This window comes from Lynx canadensis, chromosome D4, assembly GCF_007474595.2.
Source record: "Lynx canadensis isolate LIC74 chromosome D4, mLynCan4.pri.v2, whole genome shotgun sequence".
Lineage (NCBI taxonomy): Eukaryota > Metazoa > Chordata > Mammalia > Carnivora > Felidae > Lynx > Lynx canadensis.
The window spans coordinates 72,226,686-72,246,761 of NC_044315.2; the positions used below are offsets into that span (position 1 = coordinate 72,226,686).

At 39.8% G+C, this 20,076-nt stretch overlaps 1 protein-coding gene across 17 annotated transcripts in view; it reads right to left on the reverse strand.

The window, feature by feature from the left end:
- Positions 1 to 20,076, reverse strand: part of SUSD1 (sushi domain containing 1) — a 288,718-nt gene that overhangs the window by 214,408 nt on the left and 54,234 nt on the right. For all 17 annotated transcript variants that reach the window (XR_003964319.1, XR_003964320.1, XM_030294183.1 and 14 more), the window contains exons 8-10: positions 19,408 to 19,594; positions 5,553 to 5,662; positions 542 to 734 (exon numbers count right to left, since the gene is read on the reverse strand). Coding sequence is in view for 15 of the 17 variants with exons in the window: in XM_030294183.1 (XP_030150043.1) it covers positions 542 to 734; positions 5,553 to 5,662; positions 19,408 to 19,594 (490 nt within the window). In the remaining 2 variants the exon portion in view is untranslated. The remainder of the gene's footprint in view (positions 1 to 541; positions 735 to 5,552; positions 5,663 to 19,407; positions 19,595 to 20,076) is intronic.

Below are 20,076 nucleotides of genomic sequence, written 5' to 3' on the forward strand. Positions count from 1 at the left end.
ATCTTCAAGTCTGGGTAAAAGACAGTAGACCTTACAGGTATTTTCAATCCATCACTGTCAGAGAGCCCTAAATAACACAGTCCATTCCTGATCTGTACCCTCTAGGAGCCAGAACCCCTGTGGGGAAGGGAGTAGGTGGTAAGATTCAGGCACTCTGAAACCCAGAAAAAGTTGGTGGTCATTAGAAACAGAACCCAAGGGGCGCCTGGGTGGCTCAGTCGGTTAAGCGTCCGACTTCAGCCAGGTCACGATCTCGCGCTCCGCGAGTTCGAGCCCCGCGTCAGGCTCTGGGCTGATGGCTCAGAGCCTGGAGCCTGCTTCCGATTCTGTGTTTCCCTCTCTCTCTGCCCCTCCCCCGTTCATGCTCTGTCTCTCTCTGTCCCAAAAATAAATAAACATTGAAAAAAAAAAAATTAAAAAAAAAAAAAAAAAAAGAAACAGAACCCAAGACTCTTGCCTCCCAGACGAGCATTCCCAACATTGTGCAATTCACATATTTCTCTTGTCCTGAGCCACAAAACAGAAAGACACACACACCCACCTGCTGGTGCAGTTGTCATTGTTATTTGCACTGAGTGCTGCTCAGAAGATCCCAGTAGAGTGATATTCACTGTGTAATCCGCTGCTGGGTACAGGTCTAAACACACTACTGGAGCTTGTTCCCTCGTTGTGAAGTTAAATGATGCGGCATGATAAAAATTATTCAGATACCACCTCTGACCCAGAACTTTAAACTGTCATGAGATTAAAATAAAGTGTTGCATTAAATTTCCTGTTGGCTTGCAGATATCTAGACTATAAGCAAAATGGAGATAAAGCAAGAAGTTCATTCTATTAGTCTTCACCCACTTAGAATCATTTTTAATACCATAGTGAGCTAAACCAGGATGGACTTTACAAAGCTACCTTACCTATCCTATTCAACGTCCCCCTCAACCAGCTATAGGGCAGAGCTTAAAATGCATAACTGCATCTCACATGAACAAAACATAGGCTACCCTAAGGTAATCCATTGATATCCTCCCAGGTAAAGAAGATTGCACCGGAGGGGCACCTGGGTGGCTCAGTCAATCGAGTGTCTGACTTCAGCTCAAGTCATTATCTGACAGTGGGTTTGTGGGTTCAAGCCCCTCATTGGACTCCATGCTCAGAACCTGCTTGGGATTCTCTCTCTCTCCCTCTGTCTCTGCCCCAATCCAGCTCATGCTTTCTCTCTCAAAATGAATGAATAAACTTAAAAACATTTTTAAAAATACTTTAAAATTAAAAAAAAATACTTTACAAGACTGCACTGGAGCTATTGGGCAAAATTCTTTTATTTTCATTCATAAAGAATCCATCAACAAGCTTCACAAAGTTGAGTTTTTTAACTTTATGAGGACTCCTCCAAATTATGCATTCAAAGCAACTGTTCAATGGTCCTTCACTTGGTCCTTCCTATTAGAGCTCTGATAAAAGAGTGTTTGGTTCATGGATTCATCATGCACGCTGTTAACCCAATAATACCCTACCCACTGCCAACCCAAGATGCATGTATAATATAGGGATTTAAGAGGAAAAAAATATGTGAAGGTCTCAGAAGTAATATGATAAACCCTTGATCAATCAGTGTGCTACAGCTGGACATCTTTGTGTTTAGTATTTCCTTTGATGCTCATGTCACTGGCTATACCACCCCCCATCCCTCCTCATTCCTTGCCAATCTTCCATAGTCATCCAAGACCCTGACACCAGGTGCTTTGGGAGATTCCTCTCTCCTCAATTCCTACCATTATCTTCGGTAACTTAAAGATCCTTATAAATAAGCCATCAAAACTTGGCCTCAGAGTTCCTTGAGCTCAATGTTATAAAGTTCCTTCACTCCACATTAGCTACTCATATCCATGGCCACATCCCAGACTGTGTCACGTTGAGTTGCTCCAAGATCTCACAAGCCCCTATCTTTCTGAACCACTTGCCCATTATTCCTCATCTCTCTCAAGAGAGAGATTTCTTTTTTTTTTTTTTTAATTTTTTTTAACATTCATTTATTTTTGAGACAGAGAGAGACAGAGCATGAATGGGGGAGGGTCAGAGAGAGGGAGACACAGAATCTGAAATAGGCTCCAGGCTCTGAGCTGTCAGCACAGAGCCCGACGCGGGGCTCGAACTCACAGACCGAGAGATCATGACCTGAGCTGAAGTCGGCCGCTTAACCGACTGAGCCACCCAGGCGCCCCAAGAGAGAGATTTCTTCCCCCAAGATTTCCTCACTCAAGATCTTCCACCAATATTCTACCACCCCAGTCCTCGTCTTCCCCAACTCTCTCAGGTACCACTGTCAATCACTTCAATTATTCTCTTGTCCAGTACCCTCAATCCCCTTGCCCCTTGGTTCTCAATTCTACCCATTCTAGAAAATGCAAAACACAGTGGGTCAATCCAGACACTTGACCACCAGTTCTACATTCAGGCTGCTGCCATCTGCTGGAGAAGACCTCACAACTATGGAGGTTGCATTTCTACACAGTCTCATCCTAAACTCCACGTGGTTTAGTCTACAGACAAAAAATTACTTTCTGGTTACAAATATGAATCACACTGCATGCATGATTCTATACTGAAGTTATTTTATTTAAAAATATATTGTAGGGGCGCCTGGGTGGCTCAGTTGGTTGGGCGTCCGACTTCAGCTCAGGTCATGATCTCATGGTCTGTGAGTTCAACCCCCACATTGGGCTCTGTGCTGTCAGTTCAGAGCCTGGAGCTTGCTTTGGATTCTGTGTGTGTGTGTCTCTCTCTCTACTCCTCCCCCACTCACACTCTATCAAAAAATTAATAAATGGTAAAAAAAAAAAAATTTTAACATATATTGTAAAGACTGTCATTAACTTGTTCTCTAAATAGATATACAGAGCATACAGCATTGGGTATACAATGGCAAATAAGATAAGGTCCTAACCTCAAGGAACTCACAGATGAGTATCTAGGCAAACAAAATACCCAGGGAGGGGGCACCTGGGTGGCTCAGTCAGTTGAGTATCTTTTCTCTTGACTCTGGCTCAGGTCATGATCTCAGGGTTTGTGAGTTCGAGCCCCACATCAGGCTCTATCTGCACTGACAGTGAAGTCTGCTTGGGATTCTCTCTCTCTCTCTCTCTCTCTCTCAAATAAATAAACATTTAAAAAGAACTTTTTTAAACACTGAGGGAGAAATGCTACAATACATGAGGCTGTAGGAGCACTCAGGAGGAACACCTCATCCTCCTCTTTAGGGATGGGGAAAAGCTTCCCTATCTTAATTATGGACCAGAGGAGAAATTAGCATTAACCAAGTGAGTTAGGGGGTAGGAAAAACTATTCAGAGATCAGGAACAGCATTTGGGACAGGAAGTCAGCGAAGGTGTCCCACCAGGGTTGCTGACTGAGCTGAGCCTTGAGGATAAATAGGAGGCAGTCAGGTAGGATAAGGAAAGGAAGGACACTGCTAGTAGGAGGGTCACATACATGAAGACACAATGCAAAAGAACACAAGAAGCTAATCAGGGAGTACGGGGCTTAGAGCTTATAGAACCAATGAGGCCTGAAGAAACTGATTTAGGAGAGACAGTGAAGGAAATAAAGAGATTGGATAAGATGGCTCAAAGTGGGGTACAGAATGATGAGAGAATGGGCAAGGAACAACCTTGAGGGTAATCAGATTTAAGGGACAGGCAGAGGAAAGGAATCCTGGGAGGGAGAGACTGAGAGGGTCTCCAGTAGCAAATGCTGTCCAGTGTGAGGTAGAACCTATTTCATGTCTGCATAGTGGTCTATCAGATGAATGTATGATTCTCTACTTAACCAAATCCCTACTGATGAACATTTAAGTTGTTTCCAATTTCCCCTATTATAAATAAAGCTTCAGAGAACAGCATAATCTTTCTGTATATGTCTGCATAATTAATTACAGTCCATTTCCAAAAATTTACTGATAGATGCTAACAAATAACTATTCTGGAAAAGTCATGACAGTTTCAGTGGCCAGCAGCTGTGGAGAACAGTATTCTATGCTCAAAGAAGAATCATGGTGTCTCATGGCTTAATTTGTTTTTCTTTTTTGGCTTACACTAACAGGTGTTCATTTGCATTTTTATAATACATATATATTCTATACTGTCTTTGCAAACTGCCTTTATTGGGTGGGGGGTTGGTTTGGGGGTTTTTTGTTGTTGTTGTTTTGAGAGAGAGAGAGTGCATGAGCAGGGTAGAGGGGCAGTAAGAGAGAGAGAAAGAGAGAGAGAGAGAGAGAATCTCAAGCAGGCCCCTCGCTCAGTGTGGAGCCCAACTCAGGGCTCAATCCCACGACCCTGGGATCACGACCTGAAACAAAATCAGGAGTCAGAAGCTCAACCGATTGAGCCACCCAGGAGGCCCTACACTGATTTTTTGACATCATCTGTATCTTAAATTAATGTTAATTTTATTCAGGTACTTGAATATGTTTCTAGCCCCTGTATTCTTCCTAATATAAAAATATGAATATTTTGTTCACCAGTTTAAAATCCTTCAGTGACTCCACAGAGACATCAAATAAGACCCAAACTCCAAATTACAGGGCTGTTCACGATCTAGCCACTGCTTAGGTTTTTGCCTCATCTCTTGCTATTCTCCCTTGCTTTCTTTGTTCCCTAAGAGAACCATGTTCCCTAAAACTCAATATGCTACTCTACTTGCCCACAGTGTCCTTCTTCACCTTTATCCCACATCATTGTGGGATAAAAAAAAATTGTTTAAAAACGGGGTGGGGGGGGTGTTGCCTGGGTGGCTCAGTCGGTTAAGCATCTGACTTGGGCTCAGGTCATGATCTCGCAGTTCGTGAATTCGAGCCCCACATTGGGCTCTGTGCTGACAGCTCTGAGCCTGGAGCCTGCTTCAGATTCTGTGTCTCCCCCCCTCTCTGCCCCTCCCCTGCTCATGCTTGCTCGCTCGTGCTCTCTCTCTCTCTCAAAAATAAATATAAAAACAAAAACAAAAACACTACCTTAGCGTGACTTGAAAGTTACAGGTCCTGATACATTATATTGTTTTGGTAAATGGCTAATGAGTTAATTAACTTTAATTTAATACTCAGTCTACTCTGCCAAATGACTTGCTAGGCACTAAAAATGACACAAAATAAAAACTCTCAGTTCCTACCTCAGTTTATTTATAATTTTGAGATGTGTTGACTTTTAAAAAGTCAAGTTAAATGGGGACCAATAGCCATGCAATGAGTTTCTTAAAGATCTGCAAGTATGAATTTGATGATAAAATAAGCTGTAATTATAAAATGCATAAAATAATAAAACATACACATGTGAAATACCAGACAGGGAAACCGATAGCAAGTCACCAAATACGATGTCTTCCTCCAATTTAACCCCTCACTTGGCATCCATCTCACATCTCATATCCATCTCTAGCGACAAAAATCAAACTGTCTAGACATTCATTCCATCAGTGTTTTTAAATACTTTGGATCCTCACTTGGAGAGCACCCAAATTTTTAAGTGACACAGTACTTTGACAGACAGCATGAGAGATCTTCTTACTTGGTACGTTTGTTCTGATCCAGCTTTCCTAGGGCCCCTGCTCAGTTTCAAACAAGCTTCGCTGAATATTGAAATATTGAAAGTTGCATCATCTTCTGAGAGATCATCTTCTAAAAGATAAGACATGTGGACAGGTTGTATATCTTAGCAAAACATATCTTGGCTAAGTAACATTTGAAACTGACACCTTATAAAAGCCAACAGGGTGTTTAACAGCAAGGGTATCACATTTGGCTTCAAGTCCTGGCTCCACAACTTCTTAATTGCATGACCTTAGCTAAGTCACTTAAGCCCTCCAAACCTCAGTGTCCTTCGTGAAATCCAGTAATCTGACTTGCTTTTCCTTACATCACAGGCTATTGAGAGAATCAGATGAAATAATTCATATTTAAAAATCCATGTAAACTAATAGGGGGCCCCCTCAGTGGCTCAGTCAGTTAAGCGTCTCACTCTTGATTTCAGCGCAGGTTATGGTCTCACGGTCCATGAAAGATCAAACCTCATGTCGGGCTCTGTGCTGACAGGGAGGAGCCTACTTGGGATCCTCTCTCCCTTTCTCTATCTGCCCCTCTCCTACTTGCTCTCTTTCTCTCTCACAATAAATAAACATTAAAAAATTAATCAATGTAATCTAATAAAGCTGTGATACTTTTAGAAAGTTGGATATCACTTGGATAGTCCATATGTAAAATGTCATGGAGGGAAATGTGTCAAAAGCTAGAAAGTCTGAGAATAAGGAAAAGATCAATAGAAGTCAAAGAGCATGGATTAGAACTCTCAGAGTGGGGGCTTCCTACCTAGAAGATGATCAGAAAGTAGATGGCCAGGCAAGATGTTTGCTTCATAGCAGGCAGTATTTCAAGAACTACTCACAGAACTAAGGCAGTAACATAATCAGAGAGCAGACTTATTTCAACTGCTGGTTTAAAAAAAAAAAAGTAATTTCATATCTCCTCCAGTCTAATTTATTCCTTCAATGTTCTAGTTTCTTCACATGTCATTGAGAGTGAAGAGGTTTGTTACTAATGAGTAAAAAACTCACAGGGACACCTGAGTGGCTCAGTCAGTTGAGCATCTGACTCCTGATTTTGGCTCAGGTCATGATCCCAGAGTCATGGGATCAAGCCCCATGTCCGGCTCTGTGCGGAGTGTGGAGCCTGCTTAAGATTCCCTCTCTCCCCCTCTGCCCCTCTACCCCATTTATGTGTTCTCCCTCACTCTCTCAAAACAAAAAACAAAAACAAAAAAACACCTTACAGAATGTCTAGGAATACCATGGCTAATTTGCAAGGAAAAGCAAGTTTCCTAACAAGCCAGTACATTTTTGTCAAATGAGAAAAAATTTAAATGTCTATCAGAAAGAAGAGGCTTTTTATAACTACCTAGAAAACTACATTTCTCCCATGGGAGTCTCTGCTACCTAAGAAGTAATAATGACAACAAATTATTCAAAATCAAAATTGCCCACAGCATTTTAGATATCACTCACACATGCAGCACAAGGCAATTAGCTGGGAGAAAATATTCTTAGCTATAATTGGAAAATGTAAAACTATGGTTATGAGAGACAATTTGAAGACCTATCTATCACTTGTTCTCCCTTTATCTTCACAACTTTTTAGCTGTTATTTATTTTTTTCAAAAAGTTTATTTATTTTTAGAGAGCCAGAGTGCACAAGAGGGGGAGGGGCAGAGAGTGGGGTGGGGGGGAGAGAAGATTCGAAGCAGGCTCTGTGCCGGCAGCAGTATCTGATGCGGGGCTCAAACTCACAAACTGTGAGATCATGACCTGAGCTGAAGTTGGACGCTTAACCAACTGAGCCACCCAAACGCCCCTATTTATTTATTTATTTTTGAGGAAGAGAGGGAGCTTGAGCAGGGGAAGGTCAGAGAAAGAGGGAGAGAGAGGATCCCAAGCATGCTCCTCGCTGTCAGTGCACAGCCCGACACAGGGCTCAAACTCACAACCCATGATGAGATGATGACCTGAGCTGAAATCAAGAGTTGGACACTTAACCCACTGTGCCACCCAGGCTCAGATTTAAAGATTTTATAAGATCCTTTTAAAGATTTAATAAGGACATCAGAAGCAAAAATTGCTACGTGTGTGCATGATTTTGAGGCACGCCAAATATATGTACATAAGGACTACCACACACAGTATATGTCTGTTCACAAACGGAACATAAAATAGAAGTACTGCCTGCATAGTTCCCAGCTCAGTATGATTTCTCACTCACAGCCATCATAGTCTGAATTCAGGGGAAGATGGCAATGTGAACAAAGGCATCTGGCTCTCACTTCCCACCCCCAGTCCTGACAGAAGTGACTGAGAATAGTAAAAATGGGTCAAAATTTGCATCTGGGTTAGAAAGAAGGGTGGGTTGACATACACAGGCATAAACATGAAGATGTTTCTGCTTAGCACCGTGCGGAAGAGACCAGATGAAAGGAAGATACTGAGATCTACTATGTGCCTTTGCCATCAAGCAAAGGGGCATGATGGCCTCAAAGTGTTCAAGGAAGGAACCGGAGAAGAAACTGGTGCCCACAGAGGTAGGGGCTAGAAGTAAGGACAGCAACAGGACACATAAGTGATGGATGCTCCACTTGGAACAATTTAGCCTCGTAGTTCCTGATCCTATCTGAACATCAGAATGGCCCAGACACAGATCTGAGGTGTGAATACACATCTGTATTTTGTTTTAATTCACCAGGCAATGCTGATAGGCAGCCAGGGTAAAAAGTAATATATACTACTATTACAACTACTAGTAGTAAGTAATTACTAGTAGTAGTAATAATAGTAATAGTCCTTCCTTAGCATACTGGAGACCAGTGACATGGAACGACTTCTACACGGAGGCCCAGGGACCTGGAGGTCCCACCTGACAGAGAGCCTGTGTTGGCAGAAGGAGGGACTCAGTGCTCTCCTGCCTCTGTAGACCACAGCATCACAATGAAGTCGGACAACGGACACTGTCCGAGAGCACCAGTTTCACTAATCAAGACAGCAAAGTGCTCAGAAATAAAGCTCAAGCCAGTGGGCTTTCTCACAGCTAGTTGTTTCCTGAAGGATGCTGGATTATCCAATCAGCAGCAAATCCTTCAAGATGAGATGTGACAAAAGCACACACTAATATCATCCAATAAAAAGCAAAGTGAGAGAGAATGCCATCCATTTTATTATGAGGGAAATATCAGACCTAGATAAAACTTTTCTTACTTATTGTAATAAAGTAACAAGATTACTTATTGTAATCTAGAAAAAAATAAGTAATCTAGAAATAATCTAGAAAATAATCTAGAAGTAATCTAGAAAAAAAAAAGCCTGTGAAATAATTCTACAAAGAGGCAAAGAATAAATATTCTTTGAAAAACAATTGGATTGCTTGGGTGGCTCAGTCAGTTAAGCATCTGACTCTTGATTTTAGTTCACTGATGATCTTGTGGCTCATGAGATCAAGCCCTGCATCAGGCTCTGCTTAGGATTCTCTCTCGCTCTCTCTCTGCCCTTCTCCTCTTTCAGTTGCGCGCGCGCTCGCTCTCTCTCAAAAATAAATAAATATTTTAAAAATAAATAAAAGTTTAAAAATATTGAGCAAAGTAATAGTATAATTAGGCAACATCTGTTTTGTAACTTCAGTAAAAAAATTTTAAAGATAGATTAAAACGGGATAAAGGATGAGTTAATAAGAGAATGCAATAGCAGAAAGGAAATTGGTTGAGAGGCAAAAAGAAAAAGAAAACATGGCTGGCTCAGTCTGTAGGGCATGTGACTCTCGATCTAGGGACTCTCGATCTGGGGGCTTGTTGAGTTCAAGCCCCATGTTGGGCCTAGAGCTTACTTAAAAAAAAAAAAAAAAAAAAAGGAACTAGATGAGACAAGAAACAAAAGGAAATGCAAGTCCAACAACAGAATTTAAAGTGCATTAGAAATAGTGAAGGCCAAAAAAAAGAAAAGAAAAAAGAAATAGTGAAGGCCAGGGCGCCTGGGTGGGTCAGTTGGCTGAGTGTCCGACTTCGGCTCAGGTCATGATCTCACGGTTGGTGAGTTCAAGCCCACATTAGGCTCTGAGCTGATGGTGCGGGGCCTGCTTGAGATTCTCCCTCTCTCCCTGCCCCCTGCTTGCACTCTCTCTGTCCTTCTCAAAAATAAGTAATAAATTAAAAAAAAAAAAACTTTTAAAAAATAAACAAAGATACATGTTTAAAATGATTAAAAATAAGAAGCTGGCAGTAAAATGCTGTATTAAGCCAATAACATAAGGGAAGCAAGAGGGGAAGGAAAAAAAGGAAGTACAGAATGCTAAATTCTTTATTCAGGAAGAAATTAACATTATTTCAGAACACTGGTAATCAGAAAAATATATATTCAAATAGGATTTTGTCTGTTTTTTAATGTGTAACATAGAATAAAAATAAAATCTATACTCTCTGAATCACTGAAAAGGAAATTTATGTAGCAAAAAGATAGAAAACAATGGACATAGCAAAGCAATATAAAAAAGAAAAAAAAATTAAGATGACAGAAGAAAGGAAAATCATATTACAAAGAACACTAAATGTAAATAAATTGCTTAACTTATCTACTTAAAAACAAAACTCTTCTCAGGGTGCCTGGGTGGCTCAGCTAGTTAAGTGTCTGACTTCCGCTCAGGTCATGATCTCATGATTTGTGGGTTTGAGCCCTGCATCGGGCCCTCTGCTGTCAGTGCAGAGCCTGCTTCGGACTTCTGTCTCCCTCTCTGCCCTTCCCCTGCTCATGCTCTATCTCTTTCTCTCAATATAAATATATAAACATTAAAAAAAAATGTTTGTAAAGATTCAATTAAAAAAAAACAAAAAGCTTTTCTCAAGAAGGCTCACAGTATATGCTGCTTCCTAGAGTACATCTACAGCAATGTTATTCAGACAGCTTTTAAGAACAAAAGTGTTTAGAATATGGGAATGGGGAAACAAGTGAAGGGGATTAAGAGTACACTAATCATGTGAGCGCCTGGGTGGCTCAGTCAGTTAAGTGTCCGACTTTGGCTCAGGTCATGATCTCGTGGTTCACAAGTTTGAGCCCCGCACAGGGCTCGGTACTGACAGCTCAGAGCTTGGAGCCTGCTTCAGGTTCTGTGTCTCCCTCTCTCTTTGCCCCTCCTCTGTTTGCACTCGGTCTCTCTCTCTCTCTCTCTCTCTCTCAAAAAAAAATAAAAACATTAAAAATTTTTTTTAAAAACAGTTATCATGATGAACACTGAGTCATGCATGGAACTTCTGAATCACTATATTGTACACCTGAAACTGATATAACACTGTACATTACACGAAAATTAAAATTTTTCTTATTAAAAAGGAACAACAGTGAACAAAAACATATTATGCAAATAGATACACAAAGAAATCAAGAAAACCAATATTGTTATCAAACTTATTCCAAGGCAAAAAATATTATACAGGTTAAAGTAAGCCATTTATTACTAATGAAAGTTAGAATCTGCAATTAAGACAAATATCATAACATCAAAATGTGTGAAAGAAAACAATTAGGATTTCTGAGAGAAACTGAGAAAAATGGCGATCCAAGTAACCAAAAACCAATAATACAACAAAAAATAGAAGAGCTGAATAACTTTATTAATAAAGTTGACTGAAGACCAGATCTTACTCTACTCACAAGCAAACATTATCACAAAACTTTCCCAAATAATAAGCCCCAAGAAAATGTCAATAAGTCCCCCCCCAAAAATACCAAAATGTAATAAAACTAGAAATTAACAACAAAGTTAAATGTTAAAAAAAAAAAAAAGAAAGAAAACCTGCCACTTGTATAATTCACTTATAATTAATCCTTCAGTCAATGGGGAAATCAAAATAGCAATTATGTAATGCTTTGAAAGTAAACATAAAGATGGGGCGCCTGGGTGGCGCAGTCGGTTGAGCGTCCGACTTCAGCCAGGTCACGATCTCACGGTCTGGGAGTTCGAGCCCCGTGTCAGGCTCTGGGCTGATGGCTCGGAGCCTGGAGCCTGTTTCCGATTCTGTGTCTCCCTCTCTCTCTGCCCCTCCCCCGTTCATGCTCTGTCTCTCTCTGTCCCAAAAATAAATAAACGTTGAAAAAAAAAAAAAAGTAAACATAAAGAGAACATATATTAACACACTCATAAACATTTCTTCAACCAAAGAGAAAATCAATCAAAGAGAAAATCAGAATCACAATTATATCATGCCTAGAAAGTAAGGATAAAGAGAATATGTATCAGCGTCTAAGGAATTCTACCAATGCTCAAGTTCAGAAACATTAAAGACTTTTATGCTCCATTGAAAAAAAAAAATTTAAAAAAAAAAAAAAAAAAAGGGGCGCCTGGGTGGCGCAGTCGGTTAAGCGTCCGACTTCAGCCAGGTCACGATCTCGCGGTCCGTGAGTTCGAGCCCCGCATCAGGCTCTGGGCTGATGGCTCAGAGCCTGGAGCCTGTTTCTGATTCTGTGTCTCCCTCTCTCTCTGCCCCTCCCCCGTTCATGCTCTGTCTCTCTCTGTCAAAAATAAATAAACATTGAAAAAAAAAATTAAAAAAAAAAAAAAAAGACTTTTATGCTCAAACAGGAAAAAATGGAAATATGTTGAATTATACATTCAGTGGAAGAATTTCTTAATAGAACAATATATAACCAACTTAAGAGAATCAAGGAGAAAGAAATAATAAAACTAAGGGGAGAAATTAATGACATAGAAAAAGAAACACTTAAGGGGCGCCTGGGTGGCGCAGTCGGTTAAGTGTCCGACTTCAGCCAGGTCACGATCTCACGGTCCGTGAGTTCGAGCCCCGCGTCGGGCTCTGTGCTGACGGCACAGAGCCTGGAGCCTGTTTCCGATTCTGTGTCTCCCTCTCTCTCTGCCCCTCCCCCGTTCATGCTCTGTCTCTCTCTGTCCCAAAAATAAATAAACGTTGAAAAAAAAAATTTAAAAAAAAAAAAGAAAAGAAAAAGAAACACTTAAAAAACCAAGAGTTTATTCTTCAGGGAAAGGAACAGTAATAAAACAGACAACTCAAGCTAAGCTAATCAATTTTTGAGAGAAAACCCAAATTAGGAATCAAAATAACCTGGGGTTATATAACCTGTAACCCCAGAGGAATTGTCAGTAAATATTCCATATGACATTCCACTGATATACTTAAAATCTCAACCATACTCTTTTAGGAAAATACAAATAATGAAAATTGACTGAAGGGGGCCCTGGGGAGGCTCAGTCAGTTACATGTCCGACTCTTGATTTCAACTCAGGTCATGATTTCATGGTTCAGTTCATGAGTTCGAGCCCTGAGTCAGGCTCTGTGCTGACAATATGAAGAATACTTGGGATTCTCTATCTCCCTCTCTCTCTGCCCCTCCCTACTCGTTGGCACTCTTTGTCTCTCTCTCAAAAATAAATAGGGGCACCTGGGTGGCTCAGTCAGTTAAGCATCTCTTGGTTTCAGCTAAGGTCATGATCTCATGGTTCATGGGTTCAAGCCCCACCTCAGGCTTTGCACTGACAGCATGCAGAGCCTGTTTGGAATTCTCTCTCTTCTCTCTCTCTCTGCCCCTCTCCCTGCTTTCACATGAGCTTTCTCTCTCTCTCTCTCAAAATAAATAAACTAAAAAAAATTTTTTTAATAAAAAACTAAACTTTTTTTAAAAATTAAAAAAAATTGGGGCGCCTGGGTGGCGCAGTCGGTTAAGCGTCCGACTTCAGCCAGGTCACGATGTCGCGGTCCGCGAGTTCGAGCCCCGCGTCAGGCTCTGGGCTGACGGCTCGGAGCCTGGAGCCTGTTTCCGATTCTGTGTCTCCCTCTCTCTCTGCCCCTCCCCCGTTCATGCTCTGTCTCTCTCTGTCCCAAAAATAAATAAACGTTGAAAAAAAAAAAAATTAAAAAAAAAAAATTAAAAAAAATTGAAGAAATTATAGGAAACATAAACAGATTTTTTAAAAAAGTCATAGGAGAAATTAACAAAGTTATCAAAGAATTATCTCCCAAAAGGGATAAAACCTAACGATCTCAAGAGAAAATGTGTCCAACTTTAGAGGAAGGCAAAATTCCAAAGTGATACAAACTTTTCTAGAGCATAAAAAATATGGAAGACTTCCCAATTCATTTTAAGAGAACTAGCATGAAGCTTATAATGAGATCAGATCACCAAATGTGCAGGATCTAAAGGAAGAGAATGGCAAATCTTTACAACAGTGCATATATGAACAGAAAAGATAAAACTTAAGTAATATTGAGTAAATGTAGAAATGTACTTTTTCCCAGTTGGGATGCCTCCATATAACCCAATTCTCACTAGATTAACTTGTAAATTTAATCCAATTCCACTTAAAATTTCAGGCAGAGGAAAGAGATCTGGAGACATTTAAATACTCAGCCATGGTCACCTAACTCTTCAATGCAGAGTTAAAATGCAAACCACGTCTGTCTGACCCTACAGACCATCTTTTTCTTGGAGAGAAATTACCTTGTAGAGGTAACTGGGTATTAGTAAAAACAGCTGACACTGAACAGCAAGCTGTCATTTTGACTAAATAATGACACACGAGTTTGAAGTCTTTTCAATAAGACCTATTCCCTAGAAAAACTAAAACTATAAAACAAGTAACAAAACGTCAGTAAATACATACCTATCAATAATTACTTTGAATGTAAATGGACTAAATGCTCCAATCGACAGATATAGGGTGAGAGAAGAGATTAAACAACAATACCCATCTATATGCTGCCTACAAGAGACTCATTTCAGACGTATAGACACCTGCAGATTAAAGGAAGGGGGTGGAGAAACATCTATCACACAAATAGATGTCAAAAGAAAGCTGAAGTAGCAATACTTAAAATGGAAAAAGACTTTAAAACAAAGACTGTAAAAAGAGACAAAGAAGGACACTTTGTAATAATAAAGGGGACAATCCTACAAGACAATAGATCAATTGTAAGTATTTATGCACCCAACATGAAAGCACTCAATACATAAACCAGTTAATAACAAACATAAAGGAACTAATCAATAGTAGTACAATAATAGGAGGGGACTTTAACATCCCACTTACATCAATGAACAGATCGTTCATACAGAAAATCAACAAGGAAAAAGCGGCTTTGAATGATATACTGGAACAGATGGATTTAACAGATATATTCAGAATATTCCATCCTAAAACAGCAGAATACACATTCTTTGCAAGTGCACATGGAACATTCTCCAGAATAGACCATATAACAGTCCACAAAACAAGTCTCAACAAATTCAAAATGACAGAAGCTGTACCATGCATCTTTTCTGACCACAGCGCTATGAAATGAGAAATCAACCACAAAAAGCAAATTTGGAAAGGGTACAAATACATGGAGGTTAAATAACATGCTACTAAACAATGAATGGGTCCACCAAGAAATCAAAGAAAACAAAAATTACATGGAAATAAATAAAAATGAAAACATAATGACCCCAAATCTTTGGGATGCAGGAAAGCAATTCTAAGAGGCAAGATTATAATAATACAGTCCTACCTCAAGAAGCAAGAAAAATCTCAAATAAACAACCTAAGTCCTAAAGGTGCTAGAAAAAGAGCAACAAACAAAACCTAAACCCAGAAGGAAGTAATAAAGATTAGAGTAGAAGTAAATGATATAGAAACCAAAAAACAATAGAACAGAACAATGAAAGCTGGTTCTTTGTAAAGATCAACAAAATTGATAAACCTATAGCCAGACCGTTCCCCGCCCCAAAAAAAAGAGAGAGAAAGAGAGAGAGGACTCAAATAAACAAAACCACAAATGAGAGAGAAGAAATAACAATCAACACCAGAGAAATACAAACTCTTGTAAGAGAATATTAGGAAAACTATATGTCAATAAACTGGACAACCTAGAAGAAATGGATACATTCCTAGAAACATATAATCTACCAAAACTGAAACAGGAATAAATAGAAAATTTGAACAGACCAATAACCAGCCAAGAAATTAAATCAGTAATCAATAAACTCCCAACAAACAAAAGTCCAGGACCAGATGGCTTCACAGGTGAATTCTACTGAACATTTAAAGAAGAGTCAATACCCATTCCTCTCAAACTATTCCAAAAAATAGAAGAGGGAGGAAAAGTTCCAAATTAATTCTATTAGGCCAGTATCATCTTGATACCAAAGCCAGATAAAGACACCACAAAAGAAAGAGAACTACAGGTCAATATCTCCGATGAACGTGGATGCAAAAACCCTCAAGAAAATACTAGCAAATGAATCGAACAATGCATTAAAAAAAATCATTCACCACAAACAAGTGGGATTTATTCCTGGGATGCAAAAGTGGCTCAATATTCACAAATCAATCAACATGATACATCACATCAATAAGAGAATGTATAAGAACCATATGATCATTTCAATAGATGCAGAAAAAGTATTTGACAAAGTACAACATCTACTCATGATAAAAAAAACCCACAGCAAAGTAGGTTTAGAGGGAACATACCTCAACATAATACAGGCCACGTATGAAAAACCCACAGCTAACATCATCCTTAATGGGGAAACACTGAGAGCTTTTCCCCTAATGTCAAGAACAAGATAAGGATGTTCACTCTCAACACTTTTATTCAACATAATACTTAAAGTCCTAGCCACAACAATCAGACAAAAAGAAATAAAAGGCATCCAAATTGGTAACAAAGAAGTAAAACTTTCACTATTTAAAGATGACATGATACTACATATAGAAAACCCTAAAAACTCCACCAAAAAACTGCTAGAACTGATAAATTCAGCAAAGTCACAGGATACAAAATCAACGTACAGAAATCTTTTGCACCAATAATGAAGCAACAGGAAGACAAATTAAGAAAACAATCCTATTTACAATTCCATGAAAAACAAAAAAATACCTAGGACTAAACATAACCAAAGAGGTGAAAGAAAACTATAAAACCCTGATGAAAAAAAATTGATGATAACACAAATAAATGGAAAGACATTCCATGGTCATGGGTTGAAGGAACAAATATTGTGGGGTGCCTGGGTGATGCAGTCAGTTAAACATCAACTTTTGATTTCAACTCAGGTCATGATTTCATGGTTCATGGGATTGAGCCCCATGTCGGGCTCTGTGCTGACAGCTCAGAGCCTGGAGCCTGTTTCGGATTCTGTGTCTCCCTCTCTCTCTGACCCTCCCCTGTTCATGCTCTGTCTCTCACTGTCTCAAAAATAAATAAAAACATTTTAAAAAAATTTTTTTAAATAAATAAATGTGAGACCTGAAACCACAAAAATCCTACAAGAAAGCACAGTCAGTAATTTCTCTGACATCAACCATAGCAACATTTTTCTAGATATGTCTCCTAAGGCAAGGAAAACAAAAACAAAATAAACTACTGGGACTACATCAAAATGAAAATCTCTGCAGAGTAAAGCAAACAATCAACCAAACTAAAAGGCAACCAACGGAATGGGAGAAATATCTACCAATGACATACCAATAAAAAGTATTCAAAATATATAAAGAACTGATACAACTCAATACCCAAAGAACAAATAACCCAATTAATTTAAAAAGGGGCAGAAGACATTAACAGACATTTCTCCAAAGAAGACATACAGATGGCCAACAGATAGATGAAAAGATGCTCAACATCACTCATCGCCAGAGAAATACAAATCAAAACCACAATGACATATGACCTTACACCTGTCAGAATGGCTAATATCAACAAAACAAGGAACAACAAGTGTTACTGAGGATGTGGAGAAAAAGGAACCCTCATGCACTGTTGGTAGGAATGCAAACTGGTGAAGTCACTGTGGAAAACAGTATGGAGGTTCCTCAAAAAGTTAAACACTGAACTACCCCTATGGCCCAGTAATCACATCATTGGGTATTTTATCCCAAAAATACAAAAACACCAACTCAAAGGGATACATGCAACCCTATGTTTATCACAACATTATTTACAATACCAAGACATGGAAGCAGCCCAAGTATCTGTTGACTGATGAATGGATAAAGATGTGGCATGCGTGCATGCACATGCGCGCGCGCGCGCACACACACACACACACACACACACAGGAATATTATTCAACCATAAAAAAGAATGAAATCTTGCCATTTGCAATGACATGGATGGAGCTAGAGAGTGTAATGCTAAGTAAAATAAATCAGAAAAACATAAATACTATATGATCTCACTCATATGTAGAATTTAAGAAACAAAACAAATGACAAAAGGAAAGAGAGAGAGAAACCAAGAAACAGACTCCTAAGTATAGGGAACAAACTGACGGTTACCAGAGAGGAGGGAGGTGATGAAACAGGTGAAGGGTATTAAGAGTACACTTATCATGAAATGCACTTATTGTTGGTTAAGTGGCTGACTTCGGCTCAGGTCATGATTTCATGGTTCGTGAGTTCAAGACCCACATCAGCTCACTGCTGTCATTGCAGAGGCTCACTGCTGTCAGTGCAGAGCCTGCTTTGGATCCTCTGTCCCTCTCTCTGCCCCTTCCCCCCTCAAAAAAAATAAATAAAACATTTAAAAAAAGAATACACTTATCGTGATGAGCACTGAGTAATGTAGAAAATTGTAACACTGTATGTTAACTGTACTGTATTAAAATTTAAAACTTATGAAAAAGAGAAGACATACTCCTTTTTAAATGTTTGTTTATTTTTGAGAAAGAAGTGGGGGAGGGGCAGAGTGAGAAAGGGGCAGAGGATCTGAAACAGGCTCTGTGCCGACAGTAGACAGCCCGATGCGGGGCTCAAACTCACAACCTGAGCCAAAATTGGATGTGAGAAATATGCCCCAATAAGGCCTATTCCTACTAAATCCACAGCAGTTTATCATTAATTTTGAATAAGATTCTCTAGTTATATTAATTCTACAACATCTTTCCCTACATATTATTTGTTTAGAAAGAAATATTTTGGGTTTTTTATATAGAAGTACCTTAGGAATCTAATCTGTGTAATTTCATATTTGGCTTTCTATTGTTAAGATCCACAGACTATTCGATTATTTCTGCCAAATCCATGTCACTTCCCAGTTCCTGGTGGTAGTAATACCCGAAGGCTGAGGTACATTTTAAGTGGGACATCAAACAGCTAGTTGAGAACCACCTCCACTCACCCAAAATAATAAATGACACTAATGGCTTCTTGAGATTTGCTTACAAGGTATTTAATCAGTCCTGACACCCCATAACCAAAATTACAAAAAAAAATTTATTATAATTGTCACAATATTGTTGTAAAAATCATGTGATAACTATGTGCAGTGAGGTTTATTACTACTTTTTGAAACTCCTTCCTGTCCACTTCTCTTCTCACTTAATATCTCCCTTCCTGCATCTTAGGGCTGCCTCTTCCCTATCCACTCACTCACTGTCAACTTGATTCCCACCCCTCACCGGTCCTGGGGTCAGTTTCCTACCTAGATGGAAAGCTGCTGGGTCACCCTCTCTGGCTCCTCCTCTCTTATAGCCAAGAGTAAGAAATGACCTTGCCCTTTCTGACCAAAGATAAGCCACATGGCTACTCTCTAGTTCCTTGGATAACTGGGAATTGGCTGCACTGTCACCAAATGTTCTCCTCTTTTAAATGTCTCATTACTTTCCATTTCAACCAGGGACCCAGCTGTGAAACAATACATCAGTGCATCAGTAAGATAGGAATCTCTCTTACTAGATCTGTGCTGGTTCTGACCCCTGGAGTAACTGCATCCTCCTGGCTACAGATCTCAGAAAATAAGTGGGAACTCTCATGCCCAGTTGATTCTGAAGTACACTCCCCACATCCTGTTTCCTAGGAGGCAATGAGACCTCACCTCTACCTACCAGCTGTCTGGAATCCAATGATGGCAGGCACGGAGCGTGTGGGCAGGGCGGTGAAGATGCTCACGGTGTAGTTGGTGCCTGGGTACAGATCTAGGCACACTTCGGGGGTCCTGCTGTCTGTGGTCAAGTTGACGGTCTCCTCATGAACTGATTCCACAGGGTGCAACCGTTGTCCTTTTATGTGTATCTTTGGGAGAGAGAAAGAAAAAAGAACCCACCATGACTCCAGTTAAAATAATAGAGAGGGGCGCCTGGGTGGCTCTGTTGGTTAAGCATTGACTTCGGCTCAGGTCATGATCTCACGGTTCGTGAGTCCGAGCCCCACATCAGGCTCTGTGCTGACAGCTCAGAGCCTGGAGCCTACTTGGGATTTTGTGTCTCCCTCTCTCTTTGCCCCTCCCCCACTCACAGTCTTGGTCCCTCTCTCTCTCAAAAACAAATAAACATTTAAAAAATTAAAGAAATAAAAAAACAACAGAGAGAGACACTTTGTGGGGCTGGATCCCATCCCCCTACTACACTGTGCACCCAGGGGAGATGAATAGGTTAAGTTTCTGCTATCGGGTATCTGATGATGAAGTCTCACCCTAAGAAGTGACATAAAATGACATGAATGACCAGCCATCAAGGAGGCAGTCACAACCTGAGAGCCACTCTCTGCATCCTGTC